This window comes from Prionailurus viverrinus, chromosome A1 (genome assembly GCF_022837055.1).
Source record: "Prionailurus viverrinus isolate Anna chromosome A1, UM_Priviv_1.0, whole genome shotgun sequence".
Lineage (NCBI taxonomy): Eukaryota > Metazoa > Chordata > Mammalia > Carnivora > Felidae > Prionailurus > Prionailurus viverrinus.
In genome coordinates, this window is record NC_062561.1 from 203,108,266 (window position 1) to 203,127,331 (window position 19,066).

Here is a 19,066-nt window from a genome sequence, read left to right on the forward strand (position 1 = left end):
AATAATCATGGAGCTTCACACGCCCAGAATTCAGTTAAGACCATGGTGAAGTAATCTGTTACCTACCTGCGCAAGGTAGTAAATAAATGCAGGGGGGACTTCACCTTCTTGTCAGACAGCTTCTTACTGTGCAGGCAATTGGATTTTTCTTTGCTCTGTTTCCACTGCTGTGTAACAAATGTCTGCATGATTCTGTCAATCCAAAGTAAGTCTGTTATCACAGTTCCAAGGTGATTTAATACGAGATTTCTGTATTACGTACAGCATGTATTTCTCAAAGGAAAATAAATGCACAGTAATTGGTGAGATTCTAATTTAGAATCATACAAGATGTCTCCAAATGTAGGAAAGCATTATACAGAAAATTTCTATGATTTGACTGCCATTTTGGTTAATAACTCATTAATTACTGTGATAGGATTAATAACATAAATGATAAAGGATGTTCTTTTAAAGAAATTTAGGGGTTCCTGGACGGCTCGGTCGGGTAAGCATCCAATTCTTGATTTGCCCCAGGTCATGATCTCGTGATTCTTGGGATCAAGCCCCGCACCAGACTCTGCACTGTGAGTGCAGAGCCTGCTTGGGATTCTCTCTCTGCCCTTCCCTCTATCTCTCTCTCAAAAAGAGAGAGAGAGAGAGAGAGAGAGAGAGAGAGAGAGAGAGAGAGATTTAGAATGCCAGCCTTTAGGACCAACTTTAGCCGAAGTTCTTCAGCCAAAAAAAAATTCACAATTCTTTTGTTGGTGCCAGAAACACAGTCTTAAAAAAAATTTTTGATAGTAATTATGCTTTTATCTATTAAGATACAAGTAAAGTCAATTTCTTTTCACTTGATTTGCTTATGCAATTTTCTTCATAAAAAGGGAAATAAAATGAAACTGCAAAAACCATAAGTAAAAATAAACCATGCAAAACTGACTCTATGGAGAAATACATAATCAGCAAATCTTATCTTTCAGCACAGCCCATTCACCTTTAAATACAGTGTGGTTTAAAAAAAAAAATGTGTGTGTCTCTAAAAGCTTTTAGTTACTATCATAAAGCAGGAATTTGCTAACTCTGATCTCAGTATTTTCTAAGTTGAGACCACCGCACATCACTGTTTTATGGCAAAGAATTCTGGAACGTCCATTGTGGACGTGGACACAGCACTGTTTTCTGAGGCTCCCAGGCTGTGACAACTTGTCGGTATCTCACCTTTCAGGTGGAAACGGTGGAGGGTCCCTTAAGGCTGATACTAAAGTAGACATAATATTTTAAACATTATGTATACAATAAACATTTTGATTTTCTTTCAAAAGTCAATTCAGTATTGCCTACTTTTCATGTTCCTCTCAGCTTTCAGGGTTTTTGTATTATTATTATTATTTTTTTTTTTTTTTAGTGTTTCTTTATTTTCGAGAGACAGAGTATGAGTGGGAAAGGGGCAGAGATCTCGAGAGGGAGACGCAGAATCCAAAGCAGGCTCCAGGCCCTGAGCTGTCAGCACAGACCTGACACGGGGCTCGAACTCACACACCCTGAGATCATGACCTGAGCCGAAGTTGGACGCTTAACCGACTGAGCCACCCAGGCGCCCCTCCTCTCAGTTATTTCTAACACAGATTGCTTTTGGAGCAAAAAATGGTACCAATATTTACCATTTATAATATATCAAGAAGTAATTTATACACAGATTATTTTTCTCTTTTAACTCTTAACACCCCCAGACAGTAGCTACTATTCACAAATAAGCCTAATGGTTGAAATCTGCCCAATTTCACCTGGTTAATGAGTGGCAGAGCTGATCCAATATGGACTGACCTATGTTAGCAACTCACTCAAAAGGGACAGGTGTGACCCTTAGCACTAAGACAATTTCTCAAGACCCTTCGGGTTTTATCAAATTAACTCAGATCATCAGAATGTATAACCTCAGACTTCCTACACCGATCTTTAGAAGAAACAGCCATTATGGAATAAGTTGGGGTCTTCCTAAGCCACAGAGGTGGTGAGGAAGAAGGGGACAGAACTGCAGTCAATGATGCAGGATTCCAAATTTGCAGTAAATTCACCTTAGAGTTCAGACCAGTGGAAATTTTTATTTTGCACTTAATTTTTGAAGATTTTTTTTCACTCAAGATTTCAGCAAGATTTAAACGTAATAGTAATATTAGGGTCTTCGGTTTTCCCTGTACCTAACCTGCAATCTCCAGTGACCCCACCCTCTGTACCAGGCAGATTCAGATTCTTTTCCTCATATGGGAAATTGCCATTCCTGTGTACCATTCCCTAAGAAACCTAGTCTATGTTTCTCTTTTACTTGATAGACTAACTGGAACAAAAATATAACAAGTCAGTAGCTAAAGTTCCAATTTTCACATTACATTAGCATTTCTAAAGTGTGACTTCAACATCTAAAATGAGTTAATTCTTAAACTTGGACACCCAGATCCCTAGATGCTCTTGGATTCAAAAGGCGGGAATTAACTGTTCTACAGGAAAGTTAATGCTGTGTTTAAAGTTAATGGTAGTGCAAAATGTACGCATGAGCACGTCTGGTGTAAGGACCACCTCCTCATAATGGAGAGCTGCCATGAGATTTTAGTCCTGGCACTGGTGTTTGTGTTTACTATTATGCTGGCACCACGGAGAGCTGCTACAGTTGCCACTGGCTGATAATAAAAGAGAAAAAGACTTCAAAGCTCAATTACACCAGATGATGTCATAGTCAGCTACATCAACAAAAGTTCCAAGGTAGTTCAAATAGAGCATAGAGAGTGCACAAGGGCAACACTGTTGCTTTCTTCGTGCTGATTTCAAAAGGATTAGGCACTCAAGGAGCCCGCACTACATGCAGACGGTGGTGGTAACAACTTCGGCAAAACAGTACCATGCATCAGATTAAATTAACGTACTGATTTTACAATCCAAATCTGAGCACTTTATTTTGATTTGCACCTCAGTTATAAATTGAATTTGGTTTACGGATGAACATAAGGGAACGGAAGCAAAAAGAATATAAAAACAGGGAGGGTGACAAAAACACAAGAGACTCTTAAATATGGAGAACAAACAGAGGGTTACTGGAGGGTTTGTGAGAGGGGAGATGGGCTAAATGGGTAAGGGGCATTAAGGAATCGACTCCTGAAATCATTGTTGCACTATATGCTAACTTGAATGTAAATTTAAAAAATAAATTAAATAAAAATTAAAAAAAATAAATTGAATTTTGTTTTAAGTGAAAACTCAACATATGAAGAATCTGAACCTAATTTTATGTTTGTATTTAAATTCAAAGATTTGCAACACTTTTTTTCCTTTTAAAAACAACTTAAGTCTGATCAATGGAAATTCAGTATAAAGTCATACACAGTTTAAAATCATTTCCATGGTCTCTGTTACACTTAGCCTTTGCATGATAAAGATTCTAATGAGGCTGATCACTATACTATATCTCTTAGATATAGTGTAGTATATCTGTTAGATATAGTATAGTAACAGAGCAGAGCCTGATACTGGGTTTGATCCCATGACCCTAGGATCAAAACCTGAGCTGAAATCAAGAGTCAGAAGATCAGCCAACTGAGCCACCCAAGCGCCCCTCTTCCAGGGGCCCCTCTTTTAATGCCTTCACATTCTCCCTATATTCATTCTGTGCTGAAAATATATCCCAAGTCTAATATAAAGCGAAGGGACAGCTACGAATATATGAAAACCAGATTAGTGGATGGGCCAAAAATACTGATCCGATGTCAAACTCTGACTCTACTGCTGTGACACAAGTACCTTGCTTAATCTCTCTGGGTCTCCGTTTCATTATCTAGGAAGTGTGGATAGTGACAGTACCTGCTGGACAGGGGTGTGGTGAAGATCAAGTGAGTTAATGTAGGTAAAGTACTTACTACAGTGCCTGACATACATTAAGCATTGCATCAGCATTGCTGCTGCAATTGTTAAGCTGGTCTAGTTGCCAGAAACAAACCAGATAAAGAATCACAGAAAAAGTTTGATGTGTTCCTTATCTGCCGAGAACAAACCAGAGCAATAATGAGAAAGGGGCTAGATTTTGAATCTGCCTTCCTAACTTGCTATATGTTTCTGGAAAACATATTTCAGTTTCCTCTTTTACTTTATGGTGAAGATGAGTTCAGATGTTTTGAAATCATGTAATTTTAGACCAGAAGGGATCACAGTCAAACTCAGTTATTTACAATGAAGGAAAAGTACGTTAGATTAAAATTTATCAGGAATCATTAAAAAAAAGTTCTAGTCCATATCCTAAACTGTCCATAGAACTAAAATTTATCCACAGAGTAACCTTTTTTAAAATGTTAACCACTTAGGGGGCGCCTGGGTGGCGCAGTCGGTTAAGCGTCCGACTTCAGCCAGGTCACGATCTCACGGTCCGTGGGTTCGAGCCCCGCGTCAGGCTCTGGGCTGATGGCTCAGAGCCTGGAGCCTGTTTCCGATTCTGTGTCTCCCTCTCTCTCTGCCCCTCCCCTGCTCATGCTCTGTCTCTCTCTGTCCCAAAAATAAATAAACGTTGAAAAAAAAAAATTAAAAAAAAATGTTAACCACTTAGATGGAAATATTAATAAAATGTTACATATTCTACAAAGTGATTAAACAGCAAACATAGAACATAGCTTTCCTTAATTTTTCAGAGTTGGAATTTACACATCACTTCTTTTTCTGAGCCCAAATGATATACTCAGACATCATTAAGGGGCAGAAAGTTATATATTCTGCATTTTTATAATTCTTGTCTTATTTGGATCAACATTTCACTTAAAAAAAAAAAGGTTAAGTGCATAACAAAAGTGCATAAAGTTAAGAACATGGACTTTGGATAATCAGGTGTCAATACAGGTTCATCAGCTGTAACACACGTATCACTCCACTAGGACACCCTGATAGCAGAAAGGCTATGCACCTGTGGGGGCAGGAGGCGTATGGAAAATCTCTGTATCTTGTTGTCAGTTTTGCCGTGAACCTAAAACTGCTCTACGAAAATAAATTCATCAAAATAGAAAAAAAAATAACAACAGGAAGAAAATTGGGTGAGAGGGAAGAAAATCAGAGGAGGGGGAATAAAATTATGTGCCAACTTGGATGGCATAACACAGGGGCAGGCTCCATGCTCATTAGCTCCAAGACCTGTAGGATACTGGCTCAACACAGAAAACAAAATCTAACTGAAAAAACAAAACCAGTTCCACTGGAAAAGCATACCTCATCCCCGTCCAGGAAACTGACAAAATTCCTCAGTCTTATATTTCTTTTTATAAGGACTCAAAAGTCCTTATAGAGATCACATTCTATGTGCTAACCGTATGTTGTAAGTTGAATTTAGTTTTAGAGATGTACGATTCAAAATGTTAAGGGTTTATTATCCAATTTTTATATGATCATATTTAAACCTAACAGTAGGAATCTGCAAGAATACTCCCTTATCTTAATTTCCTTTCACATGTAACCCACACATAACTCACATTTGAGCAATGTAAACTCATAAAAACTTAGATGATTCTAGAGCTCTATAATATGTACAACCCTTAATACCTACCCCACATAAGCTTCCTTTTACATCTGTAATGGTCAGGTAAAATGACCACAATAAATTCCCTATTTAGTCAATGAAATAAAGTTTTTGAAAGTACTTTCCCTTAGAACATTGCTCAATTAAAATCCATTAAAATATAGATGAACACGTCAACTGCATCATTATGGAGGGTGTGAACCATGTGTTTAAACATAACAATAATCTAATGATCTCTCTTAATATAAATTGAGGTAAAATTTGTATATTCAGAAGAATAAATAATCCTTTGGAAATTCTCCAGTAATACAAATTCTTAAAGCTGACGTATAGGATAGGATTTAACAAATTTGTATTGTGACTACATGCTAGTATGTTTTAAAAGTCAGTTTGACTGGATAATTTTGTTTATACACTATAAATTCATTGCTTTAGTCAAGGTCCAAAGAGAAACTAAAGAGTTTATTTAAAGATGGAATGTTTCAAGAATGTAGGTATAGGAACTAAGGACAGTACAATAGCCCAGGGCAGGTGGCTCCTAATTGTTACCACCTCTAGGCCCCAGGAGCAAGCACGGGGAACTAGTAATAGAATCCCGTAAGAGAGAGAGTCAGTCATGCAAAGGCTGTGGCCTAGAGTAGAAAAGAAAGCTTCAGTTGAAGGACTAGTCAACTCAAGGGGACCTCTTAGGGTGGAAACCAAAGGCAATAAATACTTCCTTCTTATACTTGCTTCCTCCTCTATTGGTCACATTTGAGACACAGCAACACATTAGAACCTGCACCCCCACAGATCAGCCTCCACAGGAGAGGGCAGGGTGTTGGAGGGTGAAGAGTGGACCTGGGTGGGCAAACAGAAGGAATGCAGCCTTGTTCTAAAGGTGAGCTCTGCCAGCTAAATTACTGAAGCAGCTCTTGGTAATGGATGAACTCCTCTCCTGAGGCACTCACTTCAAAAAGCTCTTATTAAATAAGAATGGGGGGAGAGGGTTGAGCAAAATAGAAATTTATTTTTTATTCTTGGGAAACTTACTTTTTTAGCTGATGTCCCAATCCAAATCGCTCTTTTGTAGAAATCTGAAAGACATCAACAGTGGGCACTGCAAAGGAAAAAATAATCAGTCAAAATGTTGAGTTAAAACTGAACCATCAGCCAGGAATGACTGCAAAGTAATATACATGATAAACTATAGTATGTACACAAACATATATGTTTATATATTATATAATGCACAATACATAGTGATATACACATACATATTTAAAAATAGCATACACACACTCCTACATACATTGCTATTTATTTTGGAGATCATTCATGGTCATTACATATCATGTCCTAATGCATAATATATGTGTATATAAATGTATAATATGTATAATGATGAAGAATGGCCAAAAAATACAGCAGTGTAAATGGCAATGTGTAGGACAGTTTGTACATGATTCTTTAAGTGGAGGAGAGACATATTTATACATACACAACCTTTTTTTGTTTTCACAATAAAACAGTGTATGACGAGGCATAGGAGACTTTCTTTTCACTGGGTAGCCTGCCATGTGCTTCATATTTTTACCAGGTATATGCATCTCTGTAAGCTAGTAACTATGATGTTTGTGAATTTAATAAACTGTCAAAAAAAGTCACTCACCATTCATTATTCACAGGTTTTAAAGAATATCTGAGGGTCCACTGCGCCAATCACTATAGATAGAATGGTAAAAAACAAAAAACAAAACAAAACAAACAAACAAACAAAAAAAACACGCACACAACTCTTCTTGCCCCATGAAGCCTTGGTGCAGTGTAAGGAGACAGACAAAAGCTAGATAGACAGAATGCCCCATGGTGGTAAAGGTTCTGGAGGAAAAGAAAAAAGGGAAAGGGTCTTGGAGTAAAGGTTGTATGGGCATAGTAGGTTCCAACACTAGATAGGATGAAGTGTCCTAGCCAGAAGAAATCACCAGGGCACTGTCCCTGAGAAAGAAATGTGCTTCAATATTCTAGGAACAGCAAGGAGACCAGTGGAGCCAGAGAGAAGTGAACAAGGTACCACATTAGGAGAGGAGATCTGAGAAGGACTGTGGGTTGGCAGTGTAGGATCTTTGTAAAGAACACAGTACAAGTAACAAGATCGCTCAGGAACTTATCAGAGTAACTGACAAGAGATGCTGTGGTTTGGATCAGTGGAGGTGGTGAACTGTCTTGTTAAAAGGACATTCACAGACTATGCACGTTCGACAGTGTAAACCAAACCGGTATCCCCAATTGCTTCACCCCCGTGTTGGCTGTTATTCTGGGACACAAACGCTCTACTGATCAAAGAAAACTGGTGTTAGTATCATCTATCAGTTCCCTTCCTGAAAGCATTCTAATCCTTATATATAGAGTGAGGAACAGAGTGGACACTTTAATCCCCCCCTGTTCCAAACCCAGGACGACAGAAATTCAACAATGAATAAAAAATCCTAACATCTTGAAAGTTTGGTGGAATTATTTTTTTAAGAGAAAGATAACAAAATTGGAACATGCTGTGCTCTCTCTTAAAAGATTTAAGAAGGGGGGGGGGGCAGCGCATGGATGGCTCAGTCGGTTGAGTGTCCAACTTCGGCTCAGGTCATGATCTCACAGTCTGTGAGTTTGAGCCCCGCGTCGAGCTCTGTGCCGACAGCTTGGAGCCTGGAGCCTGGAGCCGGCTTTGGATTCTGTCTCCCTCTCTCTCTGACCCTCCCCCGCTCATGCTCTGTCTCCCTCTGTCTCAAAAATATATAAACATTAAAAAAATTTATAAAAAAATATTTAAGAAGGCACAATCTCTTCACAGGCAGATGAAAAAAGTGGGGAGATGGAGGCAGACAAACAAAAGGGACCTGGTTAAAAATAAAATGTAGAAAAATCTAAAATGCACTAGAAGAACTGAAATAATCACTGGAAGAAATTGTGTAAGATACACAGATAGAGAAAGGAGAGATGATAGATACAAACGTTCATCCAGAATATATAAATTAATCCTACAAACTAATGACACAAAGACCCAAACTTATTCATACCATGAACGCTTAGAAAATAAGCGTCAACATTTTACCAAAATGATAAATCTTATAGGGAAATGTAAGTTACAAACATTGGCTCAATTGATATAAAATCTGAATGACCTAAATTTTAGAATATACTGAAAGAGAGAGTAACAACAGGATGTTACTTCCAAAAATGTTCCAAGATTAAAGTGATAAAACTTACTATTACAATTAATTGCATTTAATGTGTTCAGTAGGTGTTAATAAACCGTGAAACTAGATGTGGAGTGGATTGGGATGCTATACTACCTTTGCAATTTTTTGGTAAATCTAAAATTGTTTTTAGATTAATATTTCTAAAAAATTTTAAATAGCCTTCTGATAACTAAAAGTGGAATATAAAAGTCCCATTAAGCCAACAATTAGCAAACAAGTACTCATGATTAAATTTAGCTAAAATTAGTGACCTCAGGCAGAAAAAAAAAAAAAACAAAACAAAAAGCACAGAACTATACTGATATATAAAACTAAACAACAAACAAATCTTCCTTTAACGGAAAAGTAAATATTACATTGGAAAGGCAGTAAGTGAGGGCTGCTTAAGATATTTGGAAATTATTCTAATGCTCTGATCATGTAAACATAGAGGTACTATTGATGAGATGATGTGCACAGAAAAACAGTTTTAATAATGTTGGCTGCTTATCACTTTAACCTAAAAACAGTCTTGTGCTTCAGATCAGAAACTAGACTTAGACACTAATAACTGTAAAGAAAATACATAATATAAGAATTATAACACTCACGTCTTTTTATTTCAAGTGTATTTCTTCATGTACAATGAAAATAATCCTTATCCTTAATATTAGAGTGGATTAGGAGGTGTAAGAACAGATATACTGTCAGATTAGCCCTGGCCAAATATTACAGCTCAAGTAAGTATTAGTCATACATTTCCAAAACCTAGGAATAAATGCTTTCAAAAAGAACTGTTAACTAGGTCAGTCAACATGTTGGATTAGTCATAAAACTTGCTTGAGGTAAGTTAAGACTGAAGTGTACCAATCAAAAAGAAATACATAAAAGATACCATTAAGGAAAAAAAGAAAAAATAGCCCAATAAGTACACATAACAAAACACAAACTTAACACCAAAACCGGTGTCTTACAAACGAACAAAATTAAAACACTTCAGACACAAACTGGCAGAGGTCTCTGAAGTATTTTTACCTCTTTTAGGGCAACTATTATGACCCCATCAACTTCTACCAGGTCAAATTTGTCTTGTTCACAAAACAGAGAGTCATTCTCAGGTATGAAAAAAGGAAGCATCACCCTCATGTCTCTTTGGTTTACAAACTACTAAATAGGCAAATCAACTGACAAAAATGAAAAAAGGAAGACTAAATTATAGATGAGTTGTAATACCAAAGAATGGGTACTGAACAATAAAATCATCTAAATAGGAATTAGAATATAATTGTTAGAACATTTATAAAACCATGCAAACATAACAAATTTTTAAAGAGATACTGAGAAGGAAAAATCTCTGCCTAAAATTCAAGATTATATTCAAAAATTGAGTAACACTGGTAAGATTACATAAAAGTATGCCACATTTTCATCTCACACAGACGGAATAGGGTGAGCAGAGATGAACTGACCCAATTTTGTTTCTAACTCTGATAATTAAAAAAAAAAAAAAAAGGTCAGACATGAGAGTTTCTTTTTATTCTAATCACCATCAGAATAAAATCAAGTGGCCACGTATCAAATCCCTAAAGAAAGAAAAAACAGCCATACAGCAGAGTATCTAGGAAAACCGCAAAAACACATACACCTGGAAGGTGGAATATTATGCAGAGATTAAAATTATTCTATTTTAGAAATTCAATGAGTTGAAGACAGTTTCATGACACTACATTAGGGTGCGTAATTCTACAATTCAATGTTAACTTTATGAAAACAAACCATGTGTGCACGGAAAAGAGAAACACCAAACTATTTACAGTGTCCTCAGTATAGAGGAATTATGAGTAATTCCTTTTCTTCCTTATTACATTTTTATACATTTTTAAATAATCACAATAAAAATATGTAACATCTATTTGTCTTTGCCTGGTGTTAAATCATGTCATGTTATTTACATGAAGCGTTGACTACTGAAGTAGAAATCATTGTCTCATTATGCAAAAATAGAAAAGAACTGACTCAACAGAAACTTTTTCAAAATGAGAGACCTTCCTATATATTCATCAACTTGAAAGGTCAGATACTTTTCTTATGTAAGAACTAACAGTAGATATAAGTTCTTTAATACGCCTAAGGAAAACGTGCCAACATCACAGTAAAGTATACGTGAAGATGGCCATGACTTTTAAGAAGTGATTCTAGGTGCGTTTTCAACTGCTTTGATCAATACAATCCAGTGGAAGATTCACTGTGCTTCTTTCCAGGTAACATCCGCATCCTGTCTCTGGGAACACTTGCTTTTGGACAATGGCCAGTCATCATGCTACAAGAAGCCTAAACCACATGAAGAGGCCATGTGGATGCAAGGTCAACACTCAAGTCAAGAGGCCCCAGCTGATATCCAAGATGATACATGCATCAATTTCTAGATATCTCAAAGTCCAGCATCTTGGGCATCCAACCCAGCAGAGCCTTTCAACGGACATACGCTCCACCCACCATCTGACTTCAAAAGCATGGGGGACTCCAGTTGAGTTCAAACAACAGAGAGAGACAGTAAATTGTTTTAAGCCACTAAGTTTTGGGGTGGTTTGTTGTGCGGCAGTATATAACTGGAAGACACGAGTAGATACAGTGTATGTGTGTGTATGCATGTGTAGACACGTGCACGCCCATCTGAATACATGCACAGGCATGTGTATTTGCATGGGAAATATATCTTAATCTAGTAAGTCTTGTCAAGATTTAATAACAGCATCCTTTGTTGTAAATAGTTATCACCTGAGAAAGAACGAAATCATCCCTTAAGACAGTGGAAAACAGAGGCGCCTGGGTGGTTAGGTGCCCGACTTCGGCTCAAGTCATGATCTCACGGTTCATGGGTTCAAGCCCCATGGTGGGGTCTGTGCTGACAGCTCAGAGGTTAGAGGCTGCTTCTGATTCTGTTGTGTGTGTGTGTGTGTGTGTGTGTGTGTGTGTGTGTGTGTGTGTCTGCCCATCCCCTGTTCATGCTTGGGCTCTCTCTTTCTCTCTCTCTCTCTCTCTCTCTCTCAAAAATAAACATTAAAAAAATTTTAAAAAAGATAATGGAAAACAAAAATATTACTAAGATCTCTATTTTCAAAAATAGAAGTAGGTTATATTTATAGTTACACTAAATTCATCAGTAATCAGAGGTGGGATAAGTAAACATTAAAATTAAATCTCAGAATCAGGGGCAAAAATAATTAAATCTAAGGGCAATCCAAAATATACTTACTGAGCTTGTATGCAAAGTTCTCTTTTAGGTTTTACTGTGTTTGTTTCACAGCAATTTGTCAACTTCTGAAATCTAAAACTAAAATGTTACATGTTTCTGTTTCCATTAAATTACAAAAGCAATAAACCACCTTTGTCAGGATGCAAGTATACTTAAATACCATTATCAAGATAGCTGCCAATTATGTTCATAATTACCAGATGAACATTTTGCTTAATGCACAATTAATTCATATTTAAAATAATACATAGAAGGAAAACTAACCTGGACCATTTAAATACTGTGTAAGTGAACAGTGTAGTCGGACAATTATAGGTTCTGTTCGAATTACTTCCCAAGCCACAGCAATCTCCTCCTGTGCAAATATGTCAAAAGACGAATTAGTCATCTTTTAAAATTCTTGTTTTCCCAAAATGAAAAAAAATTTTGATTTATTTTGAAGAAATACATAAATCTTAAGGCTCACAAATTACCTCAAAACCTATTGGTTTGGAAAAGAAAGTCAAAGTATTCTTAATTTTTGCCTCCTACATTTGAAAATTAAAGTGAAAATTTAAGATATAATGAAATATTATAATAAGAGCCCATAAGTTTCAGAATATATTAAAAGAAACAATGAAATATATATGTATGTATTTATATATATATAAAACATATTTATTTATTTATTTATTTATTTATTTATTTATTTATTTATGTGTATGCCAAATCTGTTTCTTCAGCCATAGTATTTCTTTATAATCACTTTAACAAAATCAGTATGTAACTAATAAGAGAAACAAATATTAAATTTCTTCCGACAGTAAAAATAAGTGTTTAAATGTACCAATCATATTGTATAAAGTGATACTTACATCAAGAAAGCTAACATCAATATGCAGGTCAATATCTACATCATCAATGGCTCCATATTCCCTGAAAGCAAAGATTCACACTAATTTTTACCTTGTCCTTAAAAGATAATGTGTGCAAGGTTAAGTCAAAAATTCAATTAAGAACTCATATCCTTCATCTCTGCCAAGAGCTCAGAAGTGACCGGGGACATGAATTAACTAACTCCATGGAGTGGGACTGCTGTCTTCTGTGACTATTCATGCCATCTAGACATCTTTCTATTTATATGTACAAACACTTGCATACATAAATTCAAGAATTGTTTGCTTCGTAAGTTCAAACATCCCCATTTCTCTGTAGCAAATTAAGCAATCTTCTCATATGACCACTTGGTTTTCATTGTGCTCTCTGAAGAGCTGCTTTGAAGGCACTTCAAAAAGGAGTTTCTGAAGGGGTGGGGAAATAATTTACTGTCACAACAGCGTGTCCACAATTTTTTCCTTCCATGCTAAACATCAGTGGTTCTGAAACGGACCCAGGTGTTCTGCCACTTAAATGTCATTACGTTCTGACAGGCAGCTCTAAAAGCCTGATACATCAAAATGAAAGCAAGTAACAATAGTATGTGCCACATGAAGACATTCTGAAAACTACCTTTTCTCCAGCCCAGGTAGTGCGGAAACCAGCAGAGTTTTTTAAAGTTAATTAAAGAATATAAAAACAATAGTTTTTCCATGTTCTCTCTATACACGTATCTGTATTTTTTATATTTTTATAAAATTACAAAGTCACAAAGGTTATACACAGTGCGGGATAGAATTATACAGATAACTGAGATGATAAACATTAAGCACTTATGTGCCAGAAATCAACATAAGGATTTTACCTACATGTGATCATAGCACACTATAGATACTACCTACCACCTCTAACTCCTATATGCATTAACTGAGTCCCTAACTTACCCATCCATCATCACTTTGTAGATAGCCAAGATTTAAACACATATATTCTATTTATTTATGCATGTGATTAATCAGTTCAATATTCAATACACTATCACTCTGTTGGAAACCAAGTCAATTATTAATGGATGTTCTCATTAGGTCCTCAAAGCCTTATGACAAGGATACGATTATTATCCTCATTGGTAAATGAAGAAATTGAGGTTTAGAGTCTTGAAATCAGATACCAAGGAGCAGATAAGGAGTCAGTGGGGAAGTCAGGCATTGAATTCATGTCCAATTTCAAAGCTGTGTATAGTATCTGGCACATAGTAAGTACTCAATGACAATTTCTGTGTATTATATATTCAAGTAAAGCTAACACAATACACAACTGTGGCACTTGTTTGGGGTTCAGAGAAGACATCTTTAATGATTAAATGTTTTTTTGTAATTTGACGGATAAAGGAATCAAAGGGGTTTGTGATGTTTGATGTCTGTGACACACAAAAAGCAGCATATTACAATATAAAAACTTAGCCTCTGTAGTTTCTCCATTGCCCCCTTAAAAATATATCAAAACCCTGACCACGTTTTCATTGTTTATGAAATTATACTTTTTGTTCTTTCATATAATATTTTTAGATTACATAAAGAACAAAAGGGATAAAAATGATTCACATAGGAATTAATTTTTCAAAAACACAGCATGGATCAAAACATCTGTGTTATTCATAAAGGATAAGAATATAACCTCATGCAAATTAGGACATGATTTGACATGCACATTTAGATACAAAGATCTACCCATTTATTTATGAAATTACACAGACACTATGGCAAGAATAAGGACCAAGGAGGGGCTCCTGGGTGGCTCAGTCGGTTAAGCGTCCGACTTCGGCTCAGGTCATGATCTCACGGTCCGTGAGTTCAAGCCCCACGTTGGGCTCTGTGCTGACAGCTCAGAGCCTGGAGCCCATTTCAGATTCTGTGTCTCCCTCTCTCTCTGCCCCTCCCCTGTTCATGCTCTGTCTCTCTCTGTCTCAAAAATAAATAAACATTAAAAAAAAATTTTTTTTTAAAAGAATAAGGACCAAGGAAATAAACCATCTCTTTAATGCCTCTGGTTCAGGGGTCAGTAAAGTTTCCGTGCAAAGGTCATGACAATATTTTAGTTTTCAGGCCTTTTCTGGTCTCTGTCACATATTCCTCTTTGTTTTTGTTCTTTAAACCTTTTAAAAAGCAAACACTATCTATGGCTCACAGGCTGTTCAAAAACAGGACCCTTGACCCAGTGGTCATAATTTGTGGCCTTAAACATCAGCAAATTATTCATAAACATAAAAGTCCAGTACCTTTTGTTAGGTAAGTTAAAAGGAAGAACCACTAAATGTAATGATGAGGATCAATTATTAATGATGTTCAATAGATGTTTAAGTGGGGTGAAAATTGTAACAAATATGTAGGAACCTTTGCCCAGGAGGATATTTGTTAGGTGCAGAAATTGGGGAAAGAAATGAATATTGAATAATAAGGAAAGAAATAAATTATAGCACACTGGTATGATTAAAACAATTTTTTTACCCAATATTCAAGAAGTTGATATAAAAATATTTACTACCCTGAGGGAAATGTTCCAAAATGGACTATTTGGAGCAAGCAGATTACCAAAAATACATCAAAATGAAAAAATGTTTTTAAGTAAAATAGAAATACCAAAAAAGTAAAAAAAAAAAAAAAAAAAAAAAAAAAAAAAAAAAAAAAAAAAAGAAAAAAGAAAAGAAAAAAAGTATTTACATGTTAACTATAGATTGTGGGTAAAACTTATTTTGTAAAAAATGTTATGTTTTCTAAAAACATATCTATTTTTTCTGATTATAAAGGTAGTATAGGCTCATTTCATAAAATGTCAGAAACAGAAAAACAAACAAAAAACAATGTGTCATACTACGACTCAGAGACAGTTATTTTTACATCTCATTCCATAAAGATATATATGGAAATATATGTACAAGGATAATGTGGTATACAAAAATTTTTGTCCTTCTCTATCACTTCTTCTAAAATGAGTGTTTTTCTATATGATAAAATCCTCTTCAAAATTATTAAAAAAAAAATGGTTGTATTTGTATAAATACAATTGTATAATAAAACAATTATACAATTATTTGGTTGCTGTTGATGTATTTTACACTATAAATATGGATAAAAAAAGTCTCTAGATAAAAATCTATGTGCATTTGTCTTCTCATAGAATAATTTCTAGAATTACTGGGTGAAATAAATAATAGAAGTATATTCAAATAGAACTATATATATAATAACTATATAGAATAGAATAGAAAACAGAATACAATTGCATAGAAAACTGTGCAATTATATATGCAGACACTATGTATAACTATATATATATACATATCTAACTATGTATGTTACTTAACATACTAACTATATGTTATTTAACTATATATGTTAAGTATATGTGTTTTTAGTACTATACACACGAACTGTGTATGTTATTTAATTACTATTTTAAAAAGTTATGGCCATCTGCAATCACAGCAGGTTATCACAGTGACCATTTCCCACATCCTCATCATCACCAGGCATTTGTTTCCTCTCGTCATTGCCATTTTCACAAGGGAAAATAACTTCTGTCTGGATTTAGTTACAATGGTAAGACTCTGGTGCACTCAGAAGCAGAGAAGGGAATCACAGACAACAAACACCAGGAAGAACCTTACCCACAGCTGCTTTCTTCAGAGTTTTCCAGACTTCAGCAGAATTTATCACACAGTTATGATGAGACAGTGGCATGTATTCTTTTAAAACCTTTAATATGTGAATTTTAAAATATTCTTTATATGATTTCTTCCATACTTTTGTGGTTAGTATCTTCCCAATGTCTAATACTATCAATTTATTTCAACAACAACAAAAAGAAGGAAATAAAAGTTTACAAGTGCTTTCCCTCACCACCACAGAGCACAAATACAGAATTCTAAGGAGGCAGAGGCATTAAAGGTTTGCAATTAAGTGGATTCTGCAGGTGTAGATCTGTAAATAGTTACACTTTTTGTTTCTATGCCACACTTCAGAGAATTCACAACAGCTCTGCATATAGGCAAACCAATTTCCGTTGTGATGCCCTCTTTATATAATGCCAGTAATTTCACATTTCCCGCTGTGAGATGACAAAGCGTGATTACAGTTTGTCCAGATGCAGCGACCCAGTCATCAGGATTGCTTCTATATCTGAATAACTTTCAGTTGCCCCGGATCTCATGAATAGCAAATGCAGAATCAAGTCAAAAGCCTGAAATATGAATGCAACTTGAATTGTGAAGCCAGATATCTGATTGTGTCCTGAATGCTGTATTGGGTTTATAATAACTCAAAATAATTTCATGCACTGCCTATATTTATTCACTGTGAAAAGATCACATCAAATTGAACCTGAATACTTTTTCAAGATAAGGAGAACAACACAGAAATGATCTGATGTAGTTGTTACACCCTGGAGCTGAGAAAGGACTATTCCACAATTTTTTTTCAGACCTCTGAGCTACTCTTTGGGCAGAAATCTGGTCATTTGATGTTAGGTACTTAACACGTGACAGTTCATTTAAGAATATATGTATGAAATATATTTTTCTATGAATGTGTATTTTTGAGGGCACTACATGAAATCTTGGCAATTCGTCCTTTTATTTTTTAATGGAACTAACCAAGACAGCATCCTTTTTAATGAGATACAACATACATTACATAATCAATATATTAAATGTCAGACAGTCTATGCTGGTCCTTCATTCTCTGTGAAACTATATATAGCTTATTCATTACACTGTCGTGATGTTTTATAATACTATTTGATCAAAATTAGTGATTGTGCAGGTTATAAAAATATATTCTAGATATCTTAACCTTCCCTTATTAGCTGTCAAGGGAATTACATGTACACATGCATACACGAAACTTTACCACAGGTCTTTGGGAAATAAAACTCTATCACTATTTAGTTAATTCTTGTAGCCAATGACTGGTCAGTTATATTTTGAGAAGAAACATATTTTGTGAAGAAACATACACCTTCTTATGACATCTGAAACTCAACAGCTTGCATGTCTGTCTCCACATGCCTACTCAATGTGTGTTTTTTGCTCAGTGTGGGAGAGATGTTTGTGAATGGGCCAAGAAATATGCAAACTCAGTAGTCAGAAAGAAATCTTGGCAGATGAAAGCATTTGCAAGATTGTATCCAAAGTGTTCTGAAGTTTCTCTAAAAGGCAACAGGACTGAGAGAATTTAAAAACTAGCTCCAGATTAAAAAAGGAAGCCCATATAAAGCGATAGTGTGTAAGAGGTTACAGTTGCTACAACTCCCCCTCAGCTTAAAAAAATCTTGGTTTTGCTTGAAGAAAGTACAAGTGACTGTCTGGGAGGTGACATTCTGAAGCTTTTCATCTAGATTATGGCCAGCGTTTTTGGAAAATACTCTCCTTTTTGTTTCTTCTATGTGCCTCCTGTCATCACTTTCCCTGCTTTTCAGTCAGACCATTTTTCTGAAGGCTCTAGTGGTGGGGCTGGGAGAATTAACATTCTGGAAAGGACACTGCAAACGTCCACGCCAGACCTTTTGATGAATGACGTACTTCAACGTAGGTTAAGTATGTTGTAGTAACAAACTTCTTCAAATGGCAGTGGTTTAATGCAAAAAAAGATTTGTATCTCACTCACACTACATAGTTACTATGGAACCAGAGGGCGGAGAGGAGATGCTACTTCACTGTGGTCACCAAGGAGCCCGGAATGATGGAGTCAGGGGGGAAACAGGAAACCCTGCTTTGGTACCTCTGCTCACACTTCACTAGCCAAAACTAGCTGTGCCCACACATAGTATTAAAAGGGGCAGGGAAATAAAATTCTGCCATATGCCGGAGGGCAGGAACCAGATCAGTAAGTGGTCTTACTGGTCACTACAAATGGAAATACATAAACCCAGAGAAAGTGGTCTGTACCAATTTCTGTGGGGTTTTTTTCCCCTTCCCTCCCCCTCTCCTCTCCTTTCTCTGTCTCCCTCTTTTTCCCTTAAGGAGGTATGTGAGCCTGAATACTGTAGTGTCATCACCTCAAACCTTAAAAACTCCTCAGAATGCCCTGTCCTCTCGAAGCTCAATTCCCAAAGGCCCTGTTACAACGGTCCGTCCCCAGAAAGTAATCAAAACACAGAAGAGTCATAGTCTTGCAATCCTCCAACCTTCATTAAGCATCAGGCACAATCAAAAGATTTTAT

At 35.9% G+C, this 19,066-nt stretch overlaps 1 protein-coding gene across 3 annotated transcripts in view; it reads right to left on the bottom strand.

Moving 5' to 3' along the window:
- Positions 1 to 19,066, bottom strand: part of PARP8 (poly(ADP-ribose) polymerase family member 8) — a 183,916-nt gene that overhangs the window by 47,354 nt on the left and 117,496 nt on the right. For all 3 annotated transcript variants that reach the window (XM_047850835.1, XM_047850824.1, XM_047850841.1), the window contains 4 exons: positions 12,847 to 12,907; positions 12,257 to 12,347; positions 6,557 to 6,623; positions 67 to 192 (listed from right to left, as the gene is read on the bottom strand). In XM_047850835.1, the coding sequence (XP_047706791.1) occupies positions 67 to 192; positions 6,557 to 6,623; positions 12,257 to 12,347; positions 12,847 to 12,907 (345 nt within the window). The remainder of the gene's footprint in view (positions 1 to 66; positions 193 to 6,556; positions 6,624 to 12,256; positions 12,348 to 12,846; positions 12,908 to 19,066) is intronic.